Source organism: Ciconia boyciana, chromosome 4 (genome assembly GCF_034638445.1).
Source record: "Ciconia boyciana chromosome 4, ASM3463844v1, whole genome shotgun sequence".
In the NCBI taxonomy this organism is placed as follows: domain Eukaryota; kingdom Metazoa; phylum Chordata; class Aves; order Ciconiiformes; family Ciconiidae; genus Ciconia; species Ciconia boyciana.
In genome coordinates, this window is record NC_132937.1 from 22,679,939 (window position 1) to 22,703,571 (window position 23,633).

General features: G+C 48.1%; 1 protein-coding gene across 3 annotated transcripts in view; it reads right to left on the minus strand.

Moving 5' to 3' along the window:
- Nucleotides 1–1,201: 1,201 nt before the first annotated feature.
- FAM219A (family with sequence similarity 219 member A) overlaps nucleotides 1,202–23,633 on the minus strand; it is a 104,138-nt gene continuing 81,706 nt past the window's right edge. For 2 of the 3 annotated variants that reach the window (XM_072858844.1, XM_072858842.1), the window contains exons 3-6: nucleotides 17,645–17,747; nucleotides 12,018–12,098; nucleotides 11,598–11,652; nucleotides 1,202–10,377 (exon numbers count right to left, since the gene is read on the minus strand). In XM_072858844.1, the coding sequence (XP_072714945.1) occupies nucleotides 10,219–10,377; nucleotides 11,598–11,652; nucleotides 12,018–12,098; nucleotides 17,645–17,747 (398 nt within the window). In that variant the 3' untranslated portion in view covers nucleotides 1,202–10,218. The remainder of the gene's footprint in view (nucleotides 10,378–11,597; nucleotides 11,653–12,017; nucleotides 12,099–17,644; nucleotides 17,748–23,633) is intronic. The other variant, XM_072858843.1, reaches the window with a different exon arrangement.

Here is a 23,633-nt window from a genome sequence, read left to right on the forward strand (position 1 = left end):
TGTGCTCTTCTGTCCTGAGCGACGGGCTCTACAGTCAGAGCGAGCGATCCTCGTCCATCCCGGTGCAGAGAGGCAGCTGGGTTATGCCAGGGAGGGGTTTGCATGAACTGGGTTTGCTTTTCCCTGAGCTGGGGAGTCGAGCAGAAATCCCTGCCCCTGCAGAAACCCTGCTCTGGCCTGGTTTGTCACACAGTGCCAACTCGGAGCCCTGCTCTGCTCCTGGCTCTGGCCTCTCTGCTGCCACGTTTTTGGAGATGACCGGTGAAGACCCATGTCCATCTTGGCAGGGTGGATGCCAACCCACCCACCTGAAGGGCTGCAGAGCCCTGCTCTGTTTGCTGCGGGCGATGGTGGGGCTGGGCAGCCTGGGGCATCCGAATGCCTCCAGGCAGATGTGATTAATGCAGATGAAATGAAGAAAACAAGCTGCAATTGGTTTTCACATCCCACTGGTCTCTGTTGAGCCAGGCTTCGGCTCTCCATCAGCCCGGTCCCCTCCTGGGACGGAGGGGGAGGCTGGGAGGGAAGGGTGGGCACCGGGTGCCTACCGCCTGCCCTCAGCTCCAGGGCCCTGGAGCACCCCATGGCACAGATCTGGGGAGCACCGCTCTGCAGAGAGATGGAGTCCAAGCCTCTCGGTTGGGGGAGGACTAATTCTGCACTGGACCAGCTGCTAGCATGAGCCACTGGCCCCCCACGGCTGTCGCATGTCCCCGGCAGTCCCTGGGGTTTCCAGCTGCTGGCATTGGACTTTAAAATCAGTCCTTGGCTCTCGTGTCAACAGCTTTGAGGGGCAGAAACGGCTGCAATGCTGGAGAAAAGGTTATTTCACCCATCGGTGTCATAGAGATGCAGGACTTCTTTCTGCTGCTCTTGTAGCCCAGATGCAGGGGCTGGGTTCAGCCCGCACGCTTTCCCCACTGCCCCGGGGAAAAGCGTTTCCCAAATGCTGGCTGGGGGCTGACCAGCCCCAGTGAGTTTACCTGTGCCATACAGCACAGACCCACACCAGCCGCTTCTACCAGGCCCAAGCAGGCTGGTATTGGCCATGGCGTGAAGGCTGGCACTCCCTGATTTCGGTATCTGTGATTGCGGGGGGCTCAGAGGAGATCGTGCAGTTCGTACCCTCTCACCCCGGTTCACTCCAATAAGAAAGGCTGGCAGGCTGGTTTTCATATGTATGCTTTTTAATATCATTAATTTTGTTACACTACACACAACCAGTAACAATGATAAATACTGCAATGGAAATGTTAAAAAAAATATTATACATGTTTCATGGTTTTGAAAAAAACCCCACATTTTTAAATAAATTAATGCATAAAACTGATGGTAGAAAAAAGAAAACCGAAAACAAACCACAACACAACTGATCTGTTTAAGGCAATACTCTACGCAGACAGGAACAGAAGTACAACAGTGTGCTACATGTTCTGAATGAGAAAAAAAGAAAGAAAAGAAAACCCATACAAGATGCAGATTGATGCTTTGGGAGTGAAAAAACTCCCAAAACCAGATAATAAAACCAATGGCCAAGTTAAGTGCAGCATTAATACACTCTGCGTGTCAAATGATTAGCAGGTTCCTAACATGGACTAAGGTCAAGCTACAACAAATTTATCTTCCTAATTAAAAGGTTATTCAGGTCAAACCCTACATTTAACTCTACTTTGCATTTGGCTGTTTCAGCTATGTTTCACTATATGCAAGGACAGCTGGAAATTCATCTGCTGCTCTTGAGATTAATGCAAAGGTCAGGAGGTGTCTCCTCCTGAAAGATATTTCCATTAAATACATCCAAAAAGGATCTTGCTTTTGGTGATCCTGAAATGCCTTCCGCCACCCCTTCCCCTGGGGTGCCAGGCACCACAGGGGGAAAGGAGACCTGGGAAGCATTTGCTTGGGTTGAGGTTTTTCCAAGCTGAGGACACAAAATGCAAGTGCAGATTTGATCTGGACTCGGAGGAGTGTTGTTTCCCTGTCTGCCAGAAATGTCTATCTGGAGCCTGCTGAAAGCACTTTGCCAGCATGGGAGAAACCCAGCCTGTATCCAGGCTCTGGATACAGCCACAATGTTTGCCATTAAGGTTGGTGCGAAGCTCCATACCTGCCCGGACAGCCAATGAACCCCAATTATTAATGCAGCCCAGAACTTGGCCACTGGAAGGTGGACAATAATCATAATGCCAAAAAAATCCCCCTCTCCCTCAAAAAAGAAAAGAAAAGGGACAGTAGCCACTTTCTGCCAGCTTCCCCCAGCAGATCCCCATCAGCTGCCGCCTACACAAGATCGGCAGCGCTAGATCTCACCAGCATCAACCCAGTACATTCCTAGTAAGGTGCATGTCTGCAAGGTGCTGCCAGGGGGCAAAGAAGCTTCTTGGGACAAGGTCAGAGCCTCCTGTACTGCCCTGCTAGAGTGCATGCGGAGGAAGCTATGGTACACAAGGAAAGAAACCCAAGTCGAGTTACTAGACTTGTGATGGCTAACAACTGTCCGGGCTGCCTTGGGTTCAGGTGGGAGAGGGGGATGCAGAACTGGGCTGAGAGTCACTTTGGTGCAACTGCCTCTGATGCTTATCACTAGTGCGTGGGGTGAGGGGGAGGAAAGGCGATGGCTGCTTTGAGAAAAGAGGAGTGGAAGGAGGACATGTGCAATATAACAAGGCTTGCAATTCTAGGACTAACCACTGGACACGGATACCGAAGATTACCTGTGACAACTAGCTATCTTTCTACCGTTGCTGCTCCTTCCCCCACTTCCTGGTCGGATTCTTCTTCAGTTTGGGAAGCCGTGGCTGTTCAGCATGATGGCCAGCGCTGACTCTCCCACCCCAGTTCCCGCACAGCGCACAGGGTGATTCAGCTACAGAATGTACAATGAGGTCTGGAAGTTGCATGTTAGGCACAGACCATCTCTGCGTGCAAGTAGCGCCTGCTTTCAGACCCTTCAGAAAGCTATTTAATGGTGGCTCATTTCCTTTATTAAACTGAATGTTCAATAACCTCTATGGAAGGAGTAAAAATGGTTAAAAATGTGCAAAAAGGGGGGGCAAAAAACCTACTTCCTGAATTTTCTCCCCTGCAAAGATTTCATCCTCTGCAAGTCTTTCTCCCTGCACAGCTACAGCCCTACCAGCGTGTCCTACAGTGTCCTGCACCAGCACAGCAAGAGCACAGCCGACAGGCATCCCACCCGCACCTCTGCTGCAGGTCTCCAGCCCGCACCAGGAGCACATGGGCTGGCAGGCGTGGGACCTGGCACTTGGGTCCCAGACCTCCTGCAGTCCTGAGACTGGGAGGGTTAAGGTGGCCGGCTCAGCTTGCTGTATCACACCAAGGTTTTACACTAGCCTGGCAAACCCTCAGCCCCACAGCCTTCAGGTGGGTGAAGAGAAATCCCAGCCTGCTCTCTGGCTTACCCACCATCATGGTTGCTGGATCTCTCACTGGTCTGACATTTGCCTTTGGTTTATCTCAGGACAGAGGCAGCTACAAGCCAAACACAGCTGTTACTGCAGCTTTTCCGTGCAAAGAGACTAAGCAAAGAAATCTGTGAGCTGGGGATGGAGATGAAGGTGATAAAAACCAGACGGGCTGTTGCGAAGAGAGCTTGTCCAAGTTTTCCAGCTCTCTCTGTGGATCTGTATTACATCTCCCAACAAACTCTGTCTCCCAAATCATGTGGGCTCAAGGAAAGTGGGTAACAAATGGAGTCGCAGCTTTTTTGGGGTGCAGAAGCAAGAAGACAGCCTGGGTGGAGTGGTGCTTCCCATTGAGCTCACCTGGGGCAGCTGGATGGGCAACTAGGGGAGAAATGCTGCTGCAGGAGGGCAAACATCTCGGCAGGTAATGGGACTTATCTCAGCATGGCCTTTCCATGGCCTTTCCGTGGCCTTTTCTTTTCCTGGTGCCTGCTGTGCTGGTTTCCAGTGACACATCTGAGAGATTTTAATGAGGCTTCTTTTGTACCTTCCACTCACCAATGCAATCCCACCACCTGTATCACCATTTGTTACTATGGAAATGGCTCCACCGACCAGGCACAACAGGGCTTGGAGCTACCAGCAGTGGCAAGTCTGTCTGGGAAGCAATGGGAAGAGCTGCTCTGCAAAGGTGCCAGGGAAAGCTGCAACCTCTCCTGCTGGTGTCCGTGCTGCTCTGCGACATGGCTTGCTGCATGGTTGCATTGGCCACGGTGCTCTGCTCCACGTAATCTCAATTAGTCCCCAGCCTTTGCCTCCCGAGCAAGCTGTCAAAGCAGTGCTCAGCCAGGCAGCATTTAGCTGCTGCGATCCTGGGACTGCCACCAATGTCAAGGGAGGGAAAGGAGGGGCTGTAGCTGTAATTTTCTGGAAGCAATGCAGCAGCTTAAGTGCATAATACAGGGAGTTATAAAATACAGATGCCAGTCCCTGTGAGAAACCTGCGTTAATCTTCTGTAGGTAATCCCAGCTCACAAACTCTTCCTCTACGCTAAATTGCTGGCCCTTCTGCTTCAGGGCTTGTGTGGGTCTGTAAGACAGGCAGGTTTGTCTGATGAGATGTGGGTCAAGGTTTGGAACAATCCCTCTCACAGGAAAGCCTTGAAAGGAAGCGACAAAGATGCAATGTTCTCCTGGAGGTGAAAAGCACCTTAAAATGAAGACCTTCCCATGCTTTCCTCTTAGGCTCAACCTAGTCCAGCTTGCCCTGTGGCACTGCCCATCTATGCAGATGTTTCTTCTGAGACATGAGAAGTAGAAATAGGAGGGTGATGTGAAGAGTCGGCTCTGAAGAGTGGTAGAGGTCAAAGCCAGGGTATATTCATGGTGGCACATGCAGCCTGTGCTTGCTGAGCCAAGCAGCAGCCAGGTGACAAAGCCTACTTCATTTGAGGTAAGCGTGGCCAATACCCCATGTGAGCTTGAAGGGAGAACAGAAAAGTAAAAGAAGTGCCTAGGCAAAACTGCCAGTTTATACGCTCAAATCATTATATGGATGCTAAAAGTAACAGCATGAAACTGCTGTGGGAATATTCCAAATGAACCCTTCAGTGCTCTCTTCCCTCCCATCAGTACTCACTATCCCAGTTGCACTCCTAAGTTCCTTAACTCTACTAGCAGGGGATGGTGCTGTTGGGCCGCCAAACCTTCTCGCATGTTCCCTGTGGCAGCATGCAGATTGAGAAGCCAGTTGTGCGAGAGCCAGCTGCCAAGTAACTGGGAAACACATCCTCACCAAACATCTTCCCCCAAAGCTGTTTAATCTCTCTAACCTCCACCCTGCAGCTCTCTGGCATATGCAAGCAACATCAGAAGCTGGTGAACAGAGGGAAAGCAGAGTAGTACTTTGAAAATATGCATAAAATTCCTACAGCATGCTTTTTGCATCTTGCTTGAAGGGCTATCCTATCAGTGGTGCCCGCCACACACTTGGCAACATCCATGCAGGGTGGCGGTAGCATCTTGGAAAGGCAGGTTTCTCCCCTGCACTGCAGAAGGGAATGGACATCAAGAGGGGATGTGACTTGCCTGAGGTTGGAGCAAATGTGTACCACGTGCCAAGAGCAGCAAGGGACCCCAGATCTCATTTCTGTGCTCTAAGTCCAGCAGACTCTCCACAGTAGTATTTGGCTGCAGTGCCAGCTTGGGGACATGGTGTTTCTGGTGTGTGCACCTGAAAGCGAGCTTTGCTCCCTGCTGGTATCAGCACTGTACTGAGATAGATTAACTCGGACAACTGGGATCTGCCCTAGGCCAAGACAGCATTTGGCAACCTTTCTAGTTACTGCTTGTTTTCCTTTTCCTGTCATTCCATCTGGTGCTCAGCTGGGTCCTTCCTTTCTTCAAAAGCATCTTCATGTTTCTGTTGAGTCACATACAGGGCGCTGTACTTTTCAAGCCTCCTGCATGCCATCGTACAGCTTGCAGGCCAGCCCGAGGACAGACTCTGCATGGAGAGGAAAGGATTTTGCTCAGGATTGCAGAACAATGTGTCAGCCAGCACACAGCTGGCAGAGAGGGTGCCTCCTTTTGGGAAAGGAGCTGGAGAGACAAACCAGAAGCAGCTGAGTCCATCCTGTCCACGGGGGAGCGTCCTGAAGTTCCTTTCCAAGTCCATGCAGCAGGCTTGGCTGCCTGCTTTTGCAGTCATGAGGCATCTGCAGGCAAGACATCCAGAACAGCATAGGAGACCCAATGGCCAAGCGTATATGTTGGGAGCAGACATGCAGCAACGTCAGACATGATCCAGTGGCTCTTCCAAGGACTGGCTTCAAGATGTGTCTGATAAGACATCAAATGAGCCTTCGGGATGGTCGCCTGGACATCAGCCTCCTTTCAGCCAAAGTTTATTATTATACAACCACCAGAAAAGCAGACTAGGCCATGCTATCTAAAGACCTTCCTCAACACTAGGAGGATATTCCTCCTCACACAGACATCTGGAAATGGGGAGTTTGCAGACTGGAGAGACAGAGTTGAGTGCTGAGACGCTGGAGTTCAAAGCCAGCTCACAGTAAAGGGCAAAATTAACATCTGATAAAAGGAAAGGAGTTGCTTAAACTCAGGTAATTTGGTGACTAAAATTACATAAAATCCTAACAAAAAGCCAGTCTGGCTATAGGAGGCATCAAATGCAAATTCCTTTGTGGAGGCACCAGCATCAATATCCTTAAATCCTATTTGCATGGTAATTTAGATGGCTAGTGATGCAGCCTTTCATACTCCATGGTGCTCCTCCCCTTGGTATTCTGTACAACTTCAGACTGAAAATGGGGCCTGAGAAGACCATCTGGTTTGGTGCAAAGACTGGAACAAGGAATGATTTGCTTTCTTGCATGCAATCTGCATTTAGGAGAATGTCCAGCAGCTCTGCAGATTTTAGGGCTTTATAATGCTGCAACGGAGAGCCAGGGTCCGTGCTCTTTGCTTTTGCCTTCTCCAGGCCATGGCGGCAGAGACTGGTCTAGGAGAGCAGTGCCAGAACGGACATGTATCTATACACCTTCTCAGGAAGTCACCACAGCATAACCTTCAACGAGGGCACAAGGAAAACCTTCTGACTGAAGCAAAGGTCTGAACATGAGACCAGATAGGAGGAGCCAGCCCAATCTGCAGTTAATACATACTGATGGGCTGTCCACCATATTCCATAACGAGCCAACAAACATGCCACATGGTCATAACCTGCTTAAGCGGCTGCAGTTCAGAAGGGTTAGTGTTCAATTTTCTGATAGCCACATGTGCATTGCCTTAATCCATTCTGCCTTCCTGATAATGAGCCTACACAGGTAACTACTTTTCCCCACCCTTTCTACTTTATTCCCCTAATAAAATATATGAACACAAAGCATAGAGAGGAGAAGCCAAAAAATTGCCATTTTATGGTCCTGTACTGTCATGCCAAACCATGTGCAACCAACTCCTGTGCGCAGGGAAAAACACTTGGCTTGTACTTCAGTCTGTATTTGGAGGAAGCACTGGGTGTAACAGTTAAATTCACCTCCCTCCCTCCCTAAAGGGTTGTGCTAGAAGCAGATGCACATCACACAGTGCAGAGGGCTAAGGGCAGTTGCAGGGTTGCAGAGTTGAGGAGTGCCTCAGGGCACATGGCAGGCAAAAACCAGCAATAGGGGCAATAAAAGGACTTGGTCATGGTGCCATGGGGCAGCGGTTATCAGGGAAGGTCTGTCCTTCAGAGGGAGGGCATTTACCCTGGGAGATACAGTGTCATCAAGTCTCATTCTGTCTTAGACCAAACAAGATGGCAGCATGATGGAGACCTGTGAGACCTGCAGTCCTCCATGGCTGACCCATGTAAACAGATGGCTTGTTGCTCTAGCAGGCACACTGAAACGCTCCGAGCTCCTGAGCAAGGGCTGTGGGAAAGGCTGAACGTGTGCAGCCTGGATGGAAGGCACAGAGACTGACCCAGGCGGATAAACGCGATGAAGATGTTGCACAGTACCAATGCTGAACTGCGAAGTCTCTCTTTAGAAGAGTGAAGATTTAAAGATTCAGCCATGTCCTATAGGATTTGGTTTGACCATGGTGTTTCTGTTAGGTTTTGACTACATTCCCCATTAAAAAAAAAGATTCCTTAAGGAATGCTTTTTCCTTTTTATCTTTTCTCTCTACACAGTGTTGTTAGAGCTCTTCTCCCACCTCTAGACAACTTGCTAACCTCAACCTGAGCTAGCACTGGAGAGGAAAGCAGGCACAGCAAGGAGGAAGCGAAGAACTGGAGACCTGATGCTTTGTGCTTCTTTAGAAACATTTTGGAAATATTCCCCTCAGCATTACCAGCTGGTGAGAAAGAGAGAGGAATTCACTTGAGGAGCACGCTTCCTAGAGGAGCCGGCAAGTTAACCAGTGCTTCTGCAGAAGGAGGCAGGGATGCTCAGAAAACAACATCACTCAGTCATCTTTCTATGGCCTGGAGCCAGGGTATCAGTGCGCTGTTTTAGGGAGGGGGGGCAAACATAGCTTTAACAGTTGCCCATACCAACTGGTGAATAATAAAGCCCAGGAATCTTGTGTGCCTCCTCTTCTCCTCACGCTGTGGATGGTGTCGTGCTTTGCACTGCACAGAGTGAAATCCCAGGATGTTAAATAAATTTCCTCCTAATTATGAAGAGGACTTCTTAAAGACTCAGCTCACTTCATGCAGATTTCAGATGGGGGATCTGTCTGTCGGGGTGGAGCTCAGGCTCTGCCTCATGACTCAGGAATTCTGATGGGAAGCTCAGAATTGCCCTCGCTTATTCCCTTCCCCTGACTACACAGCAAGTGATGACCCAAGGCAAGCAGTTCTTCCTCCTGGCAGGGCAGAAAAACACACAGTCGTGCCTGTGGCAAAAGATTTCACACCAAGAAAGATGCCAGTCCATCCCTCGCCTAAGCCCTGCATATGCTGAAGCCAGCAGCGTACAACTGGCCAGGGAGAGGACACGTTTCCTAATTCCAGAAATGATTTTGCATTCAAAACAATTTGCTGGTGAACTGGCAACTCAGTTCAGCAACCTAATGTAACGCCAGGTTTCCTGACTATTCCAGCACCAAGTAAACACAATTGTTCCTGACATGGGACAAGCTCTAACACAGACCAAGCCTGGTTCACAAGTGGGCAAAGATGTGATAAACAGTAGTTTCCTCTCATGGGTTTTTTTTCAGCTGAAGCTGTTCATAATCCTGCTGTTGCTGAAAACTCCCCTAAAGTCTGACACCACCACATAGATGCCTTCAGCATTAACAAATCTCTCCCACAGGCACCAAGAGACGCAGTGTCAAGGGAATATCAACAGTCGAGCACTGTAAAAATGTGCTTTCTTCAACTAGCTTTTCTGGCACTGATCTTCAGACTGTACAGCTCTAGTCCTGTCTCATGTAGGACTCATTTTTTCTTAGTTGAAGAAAGTTTAAGATTTTTGGAAGCAGATGGGTCTCATGGGAATTAAGTATAGGCTGAAGTCAGTATACGTGACTGGACTGAACTCAGGAGTATGGTATTCTTGGGCAAGGACTGAATCCCTGAAGAGCATGGATGGATTGCAGATTGAATCTAATGTGTTTGGTGATAATTCAATGTGGAGCTAAGGGTACATTGCATTAGATATGTGACACGACAGCTCTAGCTAGTACTGACTCACAGGGAAATGCCACCTATTTGTCCTCTTCGCAAGTGAATGAATTGTGTCATGCTAGTCCTGGCTAGCCTTGCCATAAGAAAGGATGCCCTGCTCCATTCCCATTCCTGTGCCCCAGTTACAGTATCATTTTGGTTATGCAAATAAAACAGGTTTAGTGAATGAATTAAGAACTGACCTCCTCTCACCGGTAAAACCCCCTGACACCTCAGACTCACCCCTGATCTTGCAGATGGATTGGTTTCGGTGGGCAGGATTACCTGCAGCCCCATCTGACCCTTCCCATTCTGGAACAGACACCTTACAAAACATCCCCAAGTGCCTACACAAACCAAGGAGGTATCTCTGGACCCCTCTGCATTCGCTCTCCAGACCAGTCAGTTCTGCCAGGCACTGCCTGGCACTTTGAGCAACTTCTCTTTTGTTTAACCATAGTTTAAAATAACTCATCAACCAATCATAAAATGAATTTTTTGGTTTCTCCTGGCTCCATGAACACAAAGAGGTGCATGTCCTACCATAGGAGGAAGCAATGGCTGTTAAGTTTTACAGTTATAGTGGAAAGCACTGATCACAGCCTGCCGGCCTCACTACTGGATGTGACAGGCGGTGGAGGAGGTGGCTTGGCAACACATGCAGGTAGGGTTGACCGATTTAGGGGGGATTAGGTCGAGGTCCTCATCATCTGGGATCTCATCTAACCGGTACCCATCCTTTAGCAGCTGGATGTTCAAGTCTTGGTTGATCTGCTACAGACAAAGAGACAAACAGTCAAACACTTGAGACTTCTTACTTCTGATGGTCGGAAGATGAAGGAGGTCCCTTACTCTGGAATATATTTCCCCATCATTAGCAGCTGCCCCACCAATGAAAAAGTCCCAGTTTTTGACCACAGGAGATGGCTGCCTTCTGTACTAGGTTCTTCCAGAATAGGAATATCTAGAGTGAGATATTGCAGAGTAGCAAGTTGATACACCATTTTATTCTGGAATAATCTTTCCATGAAGTCAAGTCCTCGTTTAAAGTAATGTAATAATAATGTTAATAAACCAACTGGGAGCTAGGCAGTCCCTCCTTTCAGTCTGGGGCACACTATAGCAGTTGAGAGGTGGTAAAGCCTTTTGGCTCTTTGTAATCTCAGATTCAAGTGCTGTCTAACCAGATCTGGGTGGACAGCACTTCATCAGGACCCAGGGGTGGCCCAGATAATTTGATTTCATCCCTGCTCTTGGCTGTTTCTCTGTGTTTCAGACATATTTTGCCCAAGGAAGGGATACAAAGGGGAAGAGTTCCCAGCAGGGGAACAGGACTCTGTTGTGTGCAGAATGGCTGCTCAGCACCCTGGCTGTAAAATCAGATCCTGCAGAAGCAGCAGCCAGAGGCTGAGCAACTAATTCAGGAGAGAGCTTGGGAATATATTCAGAAACAATGCAGAGGCATTAACAAGCCTGAGCTTCCTGCCTTTTCTCTTTGAAAAGGCAAGAGTTCATATCTGCAAGTCCTCCCTGGAATTTCTGCCTGCTCCAAGTAAACACAGACTGGGTGATCGTGACTGCCCCAAAAACTGGAAATCACAGCACACCCTTAGATCCTTTATTTGTGTCCTTGGCAAGCGTACAGTTGCTGAGCTGGCGTGACAGACAAGTTGATGCTTTTGCACCACATGGGCCAACACTGCAGGACTACACAGAACTGGGAAAAGCTAGAGTGAAGCCAAAGGTAGCTGTGAAAACGGCCGACGGGCAGATCTCTGTGCCACAGCAGTGCGGGGACGAAGCCAACTGGATCACCAGGGAAGAAAGAAACATGACACAGTTTCTGCCATGGCCCCTTCCAGGCTCACAGAGTCTAAACTACTGATAAATTCATTGTGTAGCCATTTCTGACAGTACAAGGCTACTCTAAGCTGTTTCTGGCTGATCTACTATTAGCATTCATGGCAAGGATGGCAGGAGAGAGTATAACTCACCTCAGCTGATGAGTATCCTGAAGAGGAATATCTGGACATGTCAAAGTCATCATCACTGCAGGGAAGGACAAGATATAGCAAAGAAGGAAACAGTTAGAGAGACCTGCATTCCCTGGTTAGCCCTATCTTTCTTGTGCCATGAAGCTGTCCTTGAGGCACAGAGAAGTTACATCAAGGGAGCCTGGAGAGTAACTTTCATCTGTGACCCTCAGATCTTTCCATCACTGTGCTCTTTACTCATGTCTCTTCCTACCTGTCTACACACACAGACCAGTTACGGCATATGCCAAAGGGCACAGCAAGGAAGAGTGCGAGTGGCCTGCGAGAGCCGTTTCAGCAGGAGTTAGCTTCAGTGCTGTACTCTGGCATGAAAACTCGCCTGCACCGTAATGTATATCATCTTGTTAACACTTTGCATACCTGTCCGTATCCAGGGCTACCAGTGGCTTTTCATCTGGACTCTGGTCTAATGACGAATAGCCCTTATTGGGAACGACGAGCCTGAAATAATTAAATGTTGTCTGTTAACCACACAGTAAAAATCAGTACTACACATAGTCTAGGGCAAAGCTATATGATAGGCTCTCCCCGTTTCACTTCCTTGCAAGCGCTCCCTTATCAGTGAAGACATTTAAATGGGTGCAATTCAGAGGAAGTGAGCTGTGCCTCTGGGTAGCTTAGAGCAGTTTCAGAGGGAGGAACGCTGGACATGCCCTGGGAACATGCTCCTCCCTGGAAGAAAAAAACATTGGGACACTCCACACTTCATTCTGGTGAACCTGTTCGGCTAGCACTGCTTGTCATATCAGATGATTGCTCATTTTTGTGTTGCTTTTTTTTCCTAGCAATGAGTGCATGACACTAGCAGTAAGTAAACAGGAGGAGGCTAGGGGAAGGCAGAGGCTCAGTGCTCCTACTGTTCTACTATTGGAAATCAGGGATGTGGTCCTTCTGCCTGAGTCCCTACCCAGCCCCTCCCAACACAACAATTCTGAGGTCTTAGTCCTAAATTTAGTAATATGAGAAATATGAGCTGGTGGGTGCAGCGTAAGAGCCCAGTCAGACTAGCACTTTTAAAATCCCATTATTTTATAATGACTTTCACTTCAGAAGTGTTACAAAGGCTGATGATGACTTTGCACCTTTAACAGCCTGAGAGAGTTTGTGAAATGGAATACAGGCTTCAGAGCTTCTAGGATAAGGAAAATGCATTAATACAATGGTATCTAGTTCACAACAGAGCTCTTTCATCCACAAAACTGCACAAAGACTTTGATTTATATTTAAAATAAGATCAACCAAACCGAGCAAATGTAATAAGATTCTATGTTCGGCAGGTGGGAACTGTAAGAGTGATGAAAATCTTGTTCAGTGGGTTAACTCAGGTTTTGTCCCAAATGAAGAACTGGTCTTTAACAACACACAAGGATGCACAATGATGCTTCACTAGGAGTCTGAGAAATATAAATCTAAAGATGATAATCCATCTCATCCATGCTTCAACTGCTCTCTAAGTACCTGAAATGTTTCTCTCCTTCTACTCAGAAAATTTCAGGAAGCCATTACAATTTTAGAAACACAAAGGCCTGCCAGGCACTGAAGATGGGCAGGCTCAGGGAGAGTAGAATATATCAAATGTTATCACAAAGCACATACATAGGTTCACGACTAGTTGTATTTTCTTACTTGTTCACTGAAACACAAGATTAAAAAAATTTTATTAATTTTAAAACTGATGCAGAATTTCCAACCTGCTGCATCAGGGGACTGGAGAAAATGGGACCCACTTGCAAAATTCAGTACCCCTTCTCATAGCACTGGGACAGTCCTTTTGCTCCTGAAGCATGTAGGAAGGAAGTCAAGAAGCAAAGATGTCTGGAACTGAAGCTGTGATCTGGCAGCAGCAGCTTGCCCATACAGGTATCAGAAGTACTGACTTCCATTCTTGCCCTCCAGTTTTCAAGTCACAGAATCATAGAATTGTTTAGGTTAGAAAAGACCTTTAAGATCATCAAGTCCAACCATTAACCTAACATGGCCAAGTCCACCACTACACCATGTCCCTAAGCACCACATCTACACATCTTTTAAATACCTCCAGGGATGGGGACTCCACCACTTCCCTGGGCAGCCTGTTCCAGTGCTTGACAACCCTTTTGGTGAAGACATTTTTCCTAATATCCAATCTAAACCTCCCCTGGCACCAACTTGAGGCCATTTCCTCTCGTCCTATTGCTTGTTACCTGGGAGAAGAGACCGACCCCCACCTCTCTACAACCTCCTTTCAGGTCGTTGTAGAGAGCGATAAGGTCTCCCCTCAGCCTCCTTTTCTCCAGGCTAAACAACCCCAGGTCCCTCAGCCGCTCCCCATCAGCCTTGTGCTCCAGACCCTTCACCAGCTCCGTTGCCCTTCTCTGGACACGCTCCAGCCCCTCAATGTCTCTCTTGTAGTGAGGGGCCCAAAACTGAACACAGTATTCGAGGTGCAGCCTCACCAGTGCCGAGTACAGGGGCACGATCACTTCCTCTGCTCCCGCTGGCCACACTATTTCTGATACAAGCCAGGATGCTCTTGGCCTTCTTGGCCACCTGGGCACACTGCTGGCTCATATTCAGCCGGCTGTCGACCAGCACCCCCAGGTCCTTTTCCACCAGGCAGCTTTCCAGCCACTCTTCCCCAAGCCTGTAGCGTTGCGTGGGGTTGTTGTAACCCAAGTGCAGGACCCGGCACTTGGCCTTGTTGAACCTCCCACAATTGGCCCCAGCCCATCGATCCAGCCTGTCCAGATCCCTCAAGCAGATCAACACTCCTGCCTGACTTGGTGTTGTTTGCAAACTTAGTGAGGGCGCACTCAATCCCCTCGTCCAGATCATTGATAAAGATATTAAAGAGAACTGTCCCCAGCACAGAGCCCTGGGGAACACCACTTGTGACCGGCCGCCGACTGGATTTAACTCCATTCACCACCACTCTTGGGGCCCGGCCATCCAGCCATTTTTTTACCCAGCGAAGCGAACGCTCGTCCAAGCCATGAGCAGCCAGTTTCTCCAGGAGAATGCTGTGGGAAACGGTGTCAAAAACTTTACTAAAGTCGAGGTAGACAACATCCACAGCCTTTACCTCATCCAGTAAACGGGTCACCTGGTCATAGAAGGAGATCAGGTTGGTCAAGCAGGACCTGCCTTTCATAAACCCGTGCTGACTGGGCCTGATCGCCTGGTTGTCCTGTACGTGTCGTGCGATGGCACTCAAGAGGATCTGCTCCATAACCTTCCCCAGCACTGAGGTCAGACTGACAGGCCTGTACTTCCCCTGAACTGCTCCATATATACTCACTGATGGTTGTTACTATATCATGAGTGAATAAAGCACTATCAGGGGATCTAGTGTAGTGCTATTTACTTGATTAAAAAAGAATCACTACATCTTTTTCTTGAGAAATGTCTTTTTTCTTAATAACACAGAACTTCAATTTTTCTGCAACAGACAAAATCTGTGACAATGTCTCTGCCCCTGATCTAAGTCTTTGCCTCACATCCCGATTGTCCTTATTTTTGCTTCCCACTGTCCTTGGAAAAAAGCTGGGTAGCAGTCGTAGCTGCTTTCATCCGCAGCTGTCCCAGTATGAGCTTCTCGTCTTGGTGTTTTTGCTCATTTAACATGAAATATGTTATGACACAAATCCAAGTTTAGGTTATCCTCAGAGTGGACTGCAATATCTGGCTGTGCCCAAGTGGTGCGGATGGTGTTGTGGGCTCTGCCTGTGCTTGTAGCAAGTGCGCCAGCATCACCCCAACCTTGTTCACATTTTATTTACTCTTACGAAGGGAGACTGAGCGTGTTATGGATCCAGATCCTTTCACCTCTAAGGCTGGCTGTGCCCCTGCCTCAGGAGAAGACTGAATGGTGAAGGCAACATGGTACTAGAGGCTGGATGTCAGAAATTCATATAGATAATACAGAAGAACAGAAGCCTTGGGGAGGGAGGAGGAGATGGAGTAGAGACTAGGAGAGGCAATGTGGTTTGCTTGAACAAAGGAAAGCACATTACATAAGAACAGCAGATCTGTTAAAAAGGGGGAAATGGCTTTAGCTTATTCTCCTCCTTCAGAGACCAGAGGAAGCCAACAGTTCAGACTTAAACCATAACCTGGACATTTTGCAGTGTATCCCAGTGGAGTATCTCCCATTATACTGCAACCATTATACTGTGAAAAGGAGCTGCTTGAACAAGCTTGTGGCATTTCTGCCTTCCTGGGGTGGCCCTGTCTGTGGCAAGACAGACCGAATAATTCTGAGGTATTGCTAGGGCTGTGCTTGTGGTCCAGCTTGATTCCCAGAAAGCCAAGGGAGCTGGGGTATGAAGGGACTTGGGCTGGTGAGACCCTGTGCCAGACACCTCCCAGCCATAGGGGAACAACGGAGCTTGGCTACACCTGCTACTGAAGCAATAGGCTGCAAACCTCTGTTTTGCAGATCCCAAGGGATGCTTCTAAAAGCTGTGTGAAAAGTAACTAAGAAAAGCAAGTCTACTGCCAGCAGGCTATGCTTAGCTGTGGAGGGGTCCCCACGTCCTCTGAACAGTGCTCAGATGTCCACAAATGGAATAAAACCGAGCTGGCTGTTCGAAAGCTTTTGTCAATAGATGTCACTGCTCTGCTCTTCCTCACTCAAATCACTCTTCTTTCCATTGGTAGCTCTGAAACAACAACCTCTCCAAGCAGAAGTCACTAATTTTACAGGTAGGCACCTGTAATTATCCCATCTTCTCTCCCTTACCATCTTCCTCTGCTAATTTCAGTGTTTCTAAATCTCTCAAGCAGCAAATCTGCTACCATTCTGCTTGGGAAGCTAGCATGCAGCCTATTGCCCAAAGAAACCAAGTCTTTCCAGCTTGTATTTGGAAGACAAGGAGGAACAGCGGGCATGGAAAACCCAGCTGAGAGCATTTGCTGAATTTCTTGCTGCCACGAAGGGCCTGGCTCCTTTACATGGTCTCAACAACCAAACACAGAGCAGGGAGCAATGCAGCATACTCCACCAACATTGCAGGGGCTTACAAATAAAACTTGACAAAATCCTGACATGATTTATGACTACTAATTTGGGTTTTGGGAATTAATGTGAACAAGGAACCTCATCTGTTGGATGTATTGCATACAGACAGGCTCTGACCTGCAGCTCCTGTTCTACTTAATATATGATAATCCACGCAACTTTCCCATTCATCAGTAAACACCCAGCATTCATGCAGATTCTTCTGTCACTTTAAGTGAGGTCCTCCACTAAAAACTGCCACCTTTCTAGTAGCATGCAGAGCTTGCAATCCCATGGGCTCAGCAGGTTTCCTGCCTCCTGAATGCAGATAAGTAATACACTGGTGTACTGAAACTTGCATGGAAAAAACAGAAATGCTCTAAAAGAAAGTATTCAGCTAGGAACGTCTTTGTTTACAGTGGTTTGTAGCCCTGTCTTATACTGTCACACAGAGATGTGCCAAAGGAGCTCCAGCAAAGTATGACCATGCTGTTCAAAGTGCGGAGGAGGTATATAGCAAAGCACAAATAGATGGATTATTTACAAGCCTTCATTAAGTCAGTCAGTATGGGGAAGGGGTCATTATAAAAAAGGAACAGGGGAACTACTGCAATAAAAGCAGCCAAGGCAGAACTAAGCTCTAAACCAGTTTGTGTTACATGAAGCAGCATTGTACCTCTCCCGCTGGCAGGATTATGTGTTACATGAGGCTACCCAGAACGTGCAAGACAGCTGTATCTAACCCCTGATTTCGACCAGGCTGGGCTGCCTCTGCCTCCTGCAGGCTGCACTGTCACTGCTCCTGGGCTCAGCTGTCCCTGCATCTCCCCAGGGGATGGGATGCAACACAGAACAGAGCATTTGGGCCTGCCAGCTCTGGGAAGGGCCATCACTGCTCTCGCAGCATGTTTGGCAGGAGGCGAATGGCAATGAACATCGTCCTTGCCTATCCTAAGGCCATTAGGGATTGCAGCTTAGAGCACAGCTGAGTGCTTTTCCAGTCCTTTACCTTGTTCGTGCCATCACGTTGTTCTTCTTGGGTTGCTGATTAACTGGGCTTCCCATGTTGCCATTCTTCAGGGAGCCCTTCCGAGCCAGCTCCCTCTGCTTCTCTGCATATGGGATACAAAGGGAAAAAGCAAAATTAGGGCAACAGCCTGGTTGGCCACCATAGAGCTGCAGAAACCCAGATTTGATAGCGGTAAAAGACATAGCAGAATTAATAGCAAACGACAAGAGCTCTCCATTTCCCAAGGAGGGACACTGCAAAGGCTGGATGAGCTGTGTCCCATTGCCTCCAAGGTGACCAGGGGCTAAAACTAATGTACCTTGACTCATAGGCAGCTTGTTGACAACACCACACTAAGATGGTCACGGAACTTCTGGATGAGACCCAGGTGAGGCAGAGAAAGGGCAGAGACCTTGTCTGTGACACCCAAGACCCTTGTCTGTGCTTTGTGCTGGACAAGGACATTTATCCTTCTACCTCTTCCCCTCCTATTGAGGCTGCCGTTGAGGGGCCCACTGGGGATAGAAAAGTGTCTCCATCAAAGCAGCACCATCATTTAGTGTTAGTCCAGCCTAGCTTGACACCAGGCCTGAGTTATTACTGTTTCCCTAGACGGCAACTCACCAGACTAACACATCCTACAGCAGAAAGTGTTGCTGCCTTCCCTGCTTCTCCTGGCAATCTGTGATGTCCCCCGTGTGTCCTTCTCTTTTATCTCACATTGATTCTTGGGAGCTTGCTTTCTTTATTAAAAAAAAAAAAGTGAAACGTTTTGCAGCTGTATTTTTAAAGAGCATACTATTTGCTTAAAATTTCAGAGCGTGTTCTACTTGCTGCTGAAATGTACCTTAAAACATGGACAGTATGTCAAGCTTTCTTTATGTATTCAGTGCAAGAGGGGATTTAAATTAGCTTCTCCTTTAGGAGAGACTATTTCTCTTAATAACTTCTCACCACAGTATCACAACTAGAACTCAGGTCCTAAAGCTCCACCTTCTGCAGGTATGCAATGTCTGTGCTGTATTAATACGGTCCTGCCTCCAGCAGGGATAGGAGCCCATGGATGATGGGTTTTCATATAAACTGATATTAAATTTTCTGATTCAAAGTCCTTCCTTGTTTCTTGTGGGAAACCAGTTGGGTTGAGTTAGCAGTTAGCTGCAAAAGTTGAGCTAATTGCCCCAGTCTCATCCTGCAATGTCAGGCAAGGCTTCTAGGGAAAAGCCGAGCATGGGGCCAGTAAGGCAGGAAAGGGACCAGTTAAAAATGTCCTCCAGAGAACGTGAGAAAATGTTGGGAACTATTTTTGTGGCATGCCTGAATAATAGGGGTTTAGGAATGCTTGCTGGGGAACCTGAATAGTGAAATCATTTTGCTTCTGCTTCCCCTGCAGCATGTGAAATGTGCCGATATATTTTTTCTCTTGCAGATTTTATTCCTCTTGGAGAGAAAAGCACCTTTTCCCACTTGTGGAAAAGCGGTATGCCTACCAGGGTGTGCAAGTGCAAGTTGGGCCAAGTCTGTCCCTTCCATACAGGCAAGAGCAGGGGGACACATGTCCAAGGCTGCCTTTTTTGAGGGACAAATAAGCAGCAGAGATGCTTAGAGATCGTGGTGATGAGTGTGGCTGAGGAACCTGCAGAGAAGAGTACGTACTCCTACAAACAAACCATGCCCAGCTCTGCTCCTGCTGACAGCAGAGGTGAATAAATGCTCATTGAACCTGGCAGGAAAAGGATCGGATTAATAACTATCTCTGGCATGAGCAATAAAGAGACTGATACAGGATCAAAGTCAAAACCTTAAATCAGAGTAATTTTTCAGGACTGGAACTTGCAAATGCATTGGTTATCTCTGTCTCCAGAATAAAAGGCTGGTATTTTGCAGGCCACGTGAATTTTGCTATTCAGACACAAAAGGATAAAGCAGGGTTTTATGGATGCAAATATTTACAACCCTAAATACAATCCAACTTCCACTCACCTACACCAGAAGCTCCAGCACTGACCACAAATACACAGCGCTGAGACAAGCTGCCAATGCTTTAAGAGGCTGTATAATTCACAAAAGGCACCTAACTCAGAAACAAGGTTATAGGTTTCGTTTTCTGTCAAGGCAGTTAGGGCCTGCCTGAGCCTTTTAAATGGCCTGGTGCTCTCTGCTTTCTATCGATTGCTTGGTACAAGCACTAATGCTCTTCTCCAACTCAGATTACTCATTTGGCTGATGAATCTGGACTTTCGCTAAGTGTCTTTTTCCTCCAGTAGGTCCCTCCATGACTATTTCTATGCTATTACTGAGTCCTATTGCAACATGTGGGTCTGAACAATACGAGATTTCCTATTCAACCCCTTCTTTCGCTTATTTAGTGGCTTGGAGTGAACAATCCCAATGCAATGTAAGTGCGGTAGGAACATCCATGCCTGTGTCCCCAGCCAAATTTCTTAAGCATGAATCAACAGTTCATCTGCCTCTTGGATGCTATGAGTCCTGAGTCCCTGGTGGCCAAAATGCGATGGCTTCGAGGGAGAATGGGAGGCCTACTCAGCCCTGGTGTGTTAGGACCAGCTCCTGGAAGGTGGTGGAGATGTCCATGAGTCACGTCAGGCTTTGAGGGAAGGAAATGTAGTATTTGAGCCTTACAAGTATTATGAACTACTGTTACTTCCACCATCACCCAAGGAAGCTTTTGGGTGCCGATCTCTTGCAGTAATTCTGGGCTATAAATTCCAGCCTCACACACCAACCATCAGGTCCATCAGAATGGCTGAAGGAGGTTTTCAGTTCCTGTTTTCTGTGTGGTGCTTCCTCCTGGTGTAGCAGGTGGAGTTTGTGAACCCCATTTCTATGTAGTGAGCTCTTTCCCTGGCTTCCAGCTCATCTGATTTTTGCCCCCAGATGTTTATTTGAAGGCCAGGTTCCCAAACTCTAAGTACCTGAGTTCTTTTTAGAAATGTGACTGATTTAGGTACTTCTGAAGATGTCACTTTCAGGGTCCAACATTTTAACAAAACCCTGTAATTTCACAAATTAAAGTCGTTCTCATAGAATCTGCAACCAGACACATAACCAGCACAGTAAAGACAAGGTGAGAGAAGGAACCACTACCTAGCCTTGATAAGTAAATGGCATTTTTCTTTACAGTCTACCCCATATTGACTGATGAATGCACCCACATGAGCATGAATCCTAAGATTACAACCCTCCACTGACCCAACTGTGCTAACCTTTGTGTGAAACCTGGCAACTATGCACCTGGGCAATTCTGAAGGAATGAAAAGCTAAGATGCTCCTTCCTTCTGAGTCATCCCAGACTCTCTGATATGGTAGTCAAGTACTCCCCATTGGACTTAGATGAGACCTGTGTTCCCACAGGTCTCCCCCAGCCTCAAAGCCACTGCTTCGCTTGGGACATTGAGGACACGGTCCCACCCGAGGGGATAGGCATGGCTTGTCCTCAGCACTTGGTGGTTTCTGATACTGGCTATGAAAAGGGTTTCCATGTCCGTGACTGCCTGTGCTGCCTGCAGCGTTCCAGTACGTGCAATGAATTTCCAGGAAGGCAACACAGCTTGATGGAAAATTGATGCTGATCCTACAAAATTGCCTAATTCTGGGGAGCTCCTGGGCACCGGAAGAATGAGGAAGACTTAACAGGCGCTCCTGCCAAATACAGAGAAAATGGGACATACAAGAACAAACGAAAAAACAGACTGCGATTTCCAGCCACTGGTTATTTCGTGTCTGGTGAGTTTGCTGTTGGATGATCAATGAAAAGCTAATACAGGAGAGGTACAAGGTGAAGGACAGAGACTTGGAGATGGGGAAGCCAGAATGAAACAAGGCTGCTCTCCAGCTACTTCAGCGAAATCACTAATTACTGGCAAGTAAAAGAGCAGTATAACAGCAGAGCTCCAATGATGCTCTTTACATGGCATTTGCAAGTATTTGAAATAAGTTGTTTAGCTTTCATTTCACTAGGCTGTTCTACTTTTTACCATTGTAGCTAGTGAAATACTGACACTTGTGGTTTGTCATCCCCCTTCCCATGAAACAGTTATGGGTGCCTGAGCACACTGTGGGTACAGACACGATGGCTTGCAGAGCCAACAGGCAGTACCAGCAGGGCTGGTACAGCTGGGGCAGTGACAGCTTTAACCAAATCCAGGTTCCTGATGGTTTTTCACTAATTTTCCAGACATTCCTTGAAGAAGCAGGATAGAGCAGAGGAGGTTGGGAGGGCATGAAGCAGCCTGCATGTGCCTTTGACATTAAGAAGTATGCTCAATTAGGAGTCTGAAGATCCTCTCTGATCATTAGCAGGGTTGCTGTGTTGGGTATTGTATTGGTTTTGCATGGCAAGGTTTTGGTAGCAGAGGGGCTACAGGGGTGGCTTCTGTGAGAAGCTGCTAGAAGCTTCCCCCATGTCCAATGGAGCCAATGCCAGACAGCTCCAAGATGGACCTGCCGCTGGCCAAGGCTGAGCCCATCAGCGACGGTGGTAGCGCCTCTGGGATAACGTATTTAAGAAGGGGAAAAAAACTGCAACAGCAACTGCAGCCGGAGAGAGGAGTGAGAATATGTGAGAGGAACAACTCTGCAGACACCAAGGCCAGTGAAGAAGGAGGGGAGGAGGTGTTCCCGGTGCCGGAGCAGAGATTCCCCTGCCGCCCCTGGTGCAGACCATGGTGAGGCAGGCTGTGCCCCTGCAGCCCACGGAGGTCCACGGTGGAGCAGATCTCCACTGCAGCCCATGGAGGACCCCACGCCGGAGCAGGTGGATGCCCCAAGGAGGCTGTGACCCCGTGGGAAGCCCGCGCTGGAGCAGGCTCCTGGCAGGACCTGTGGACCCGTGGAGAGAGGAGCCCACGCTGGAGCAGGTTTGCTGGCAGGACCTGGGACCCCACGGGGGACCCACGCTGGAGCAGTCTGTTCCTGAAGGACTGCACCCCGTGGAAGGGACCCACGCTGGAGCAGTTCGTGAAGAACTGCAGCCCGTGGGAAGGACCCACGCTGGAGAAGTTCGTGGAGGACTGTCTGGTGGGAGGGACCCCACGCTGGAGCAGGGGAGGAGTGTGAGGAGTCCTCCCCTGAGGAGGACGGAGGGCAGAGACAACGTGTGACGAACTGACCACAACCCCCATTCCCTGTCCTCCTGCACTGCTGGGGGGAGGAGGTAGAGAAATCGGGAGTGAAGTTGAGCCCGGGAAGAAGGGAGGGGTGGGGGGAAGGTGTTTTTAAGATTTGGTTTTATTTCTCATTATCCTGCTCTGATTTGATTAGTAATAAACTAAGTAATGATTAATATTAATAAATAAGAAATACTTAATTTATTACTTAATAATAATTAATATTAAGTAATAATTAAGATTTGGTTGGAAATAAATTTCCCCAAGTCGAGTCTGTTTTGCCCGTGACGGTAATTGGTGAGTGATCTCCCCCTGTCCTTATCTCGACCCACGAACCTTTCGTTACATTTTCTCTCCCCTGTCCAGCTGAGGAGGGGAGTGATAGAGGGGCTTTGGTGGGCACCTGGTGTCCAGCCAGGGTCAATCCACCACAGGTAATCTACCTGGCTCTGTGCTTGAGTGGAGGAAAGCAGCATTAGCTTTATTTAGCTCAGCCGTATCAGCGGAGAGCTCCCAGAACACAGACAGCTGTGCTGTCAGCCTGACGCACTGGGGAATTTGGCTGCACCAGTTCCACTTAAGCTAATCCTGGACATTGTGTCAGAAGAGGAACACATGGAGCAGCACGTGTGTGCGTTCATGTGTGTGTCTGTGTGTCTATGTGAGGAGCAGGTCCAGGATCCTTTTGACACCACTATACTGGTCTGAACAGCATGCGGGACGGCCTTTCGTCTGGACCTGCCAACCACATCACATCTTGCCCCTCCTTTCTTGTCCACCTTGTCACTTCATCAAGACACTTTGTCCCCTTATGATGTTAAAATCATTTAAACAAAGAAGATGAATCTGCTCAATGAGCA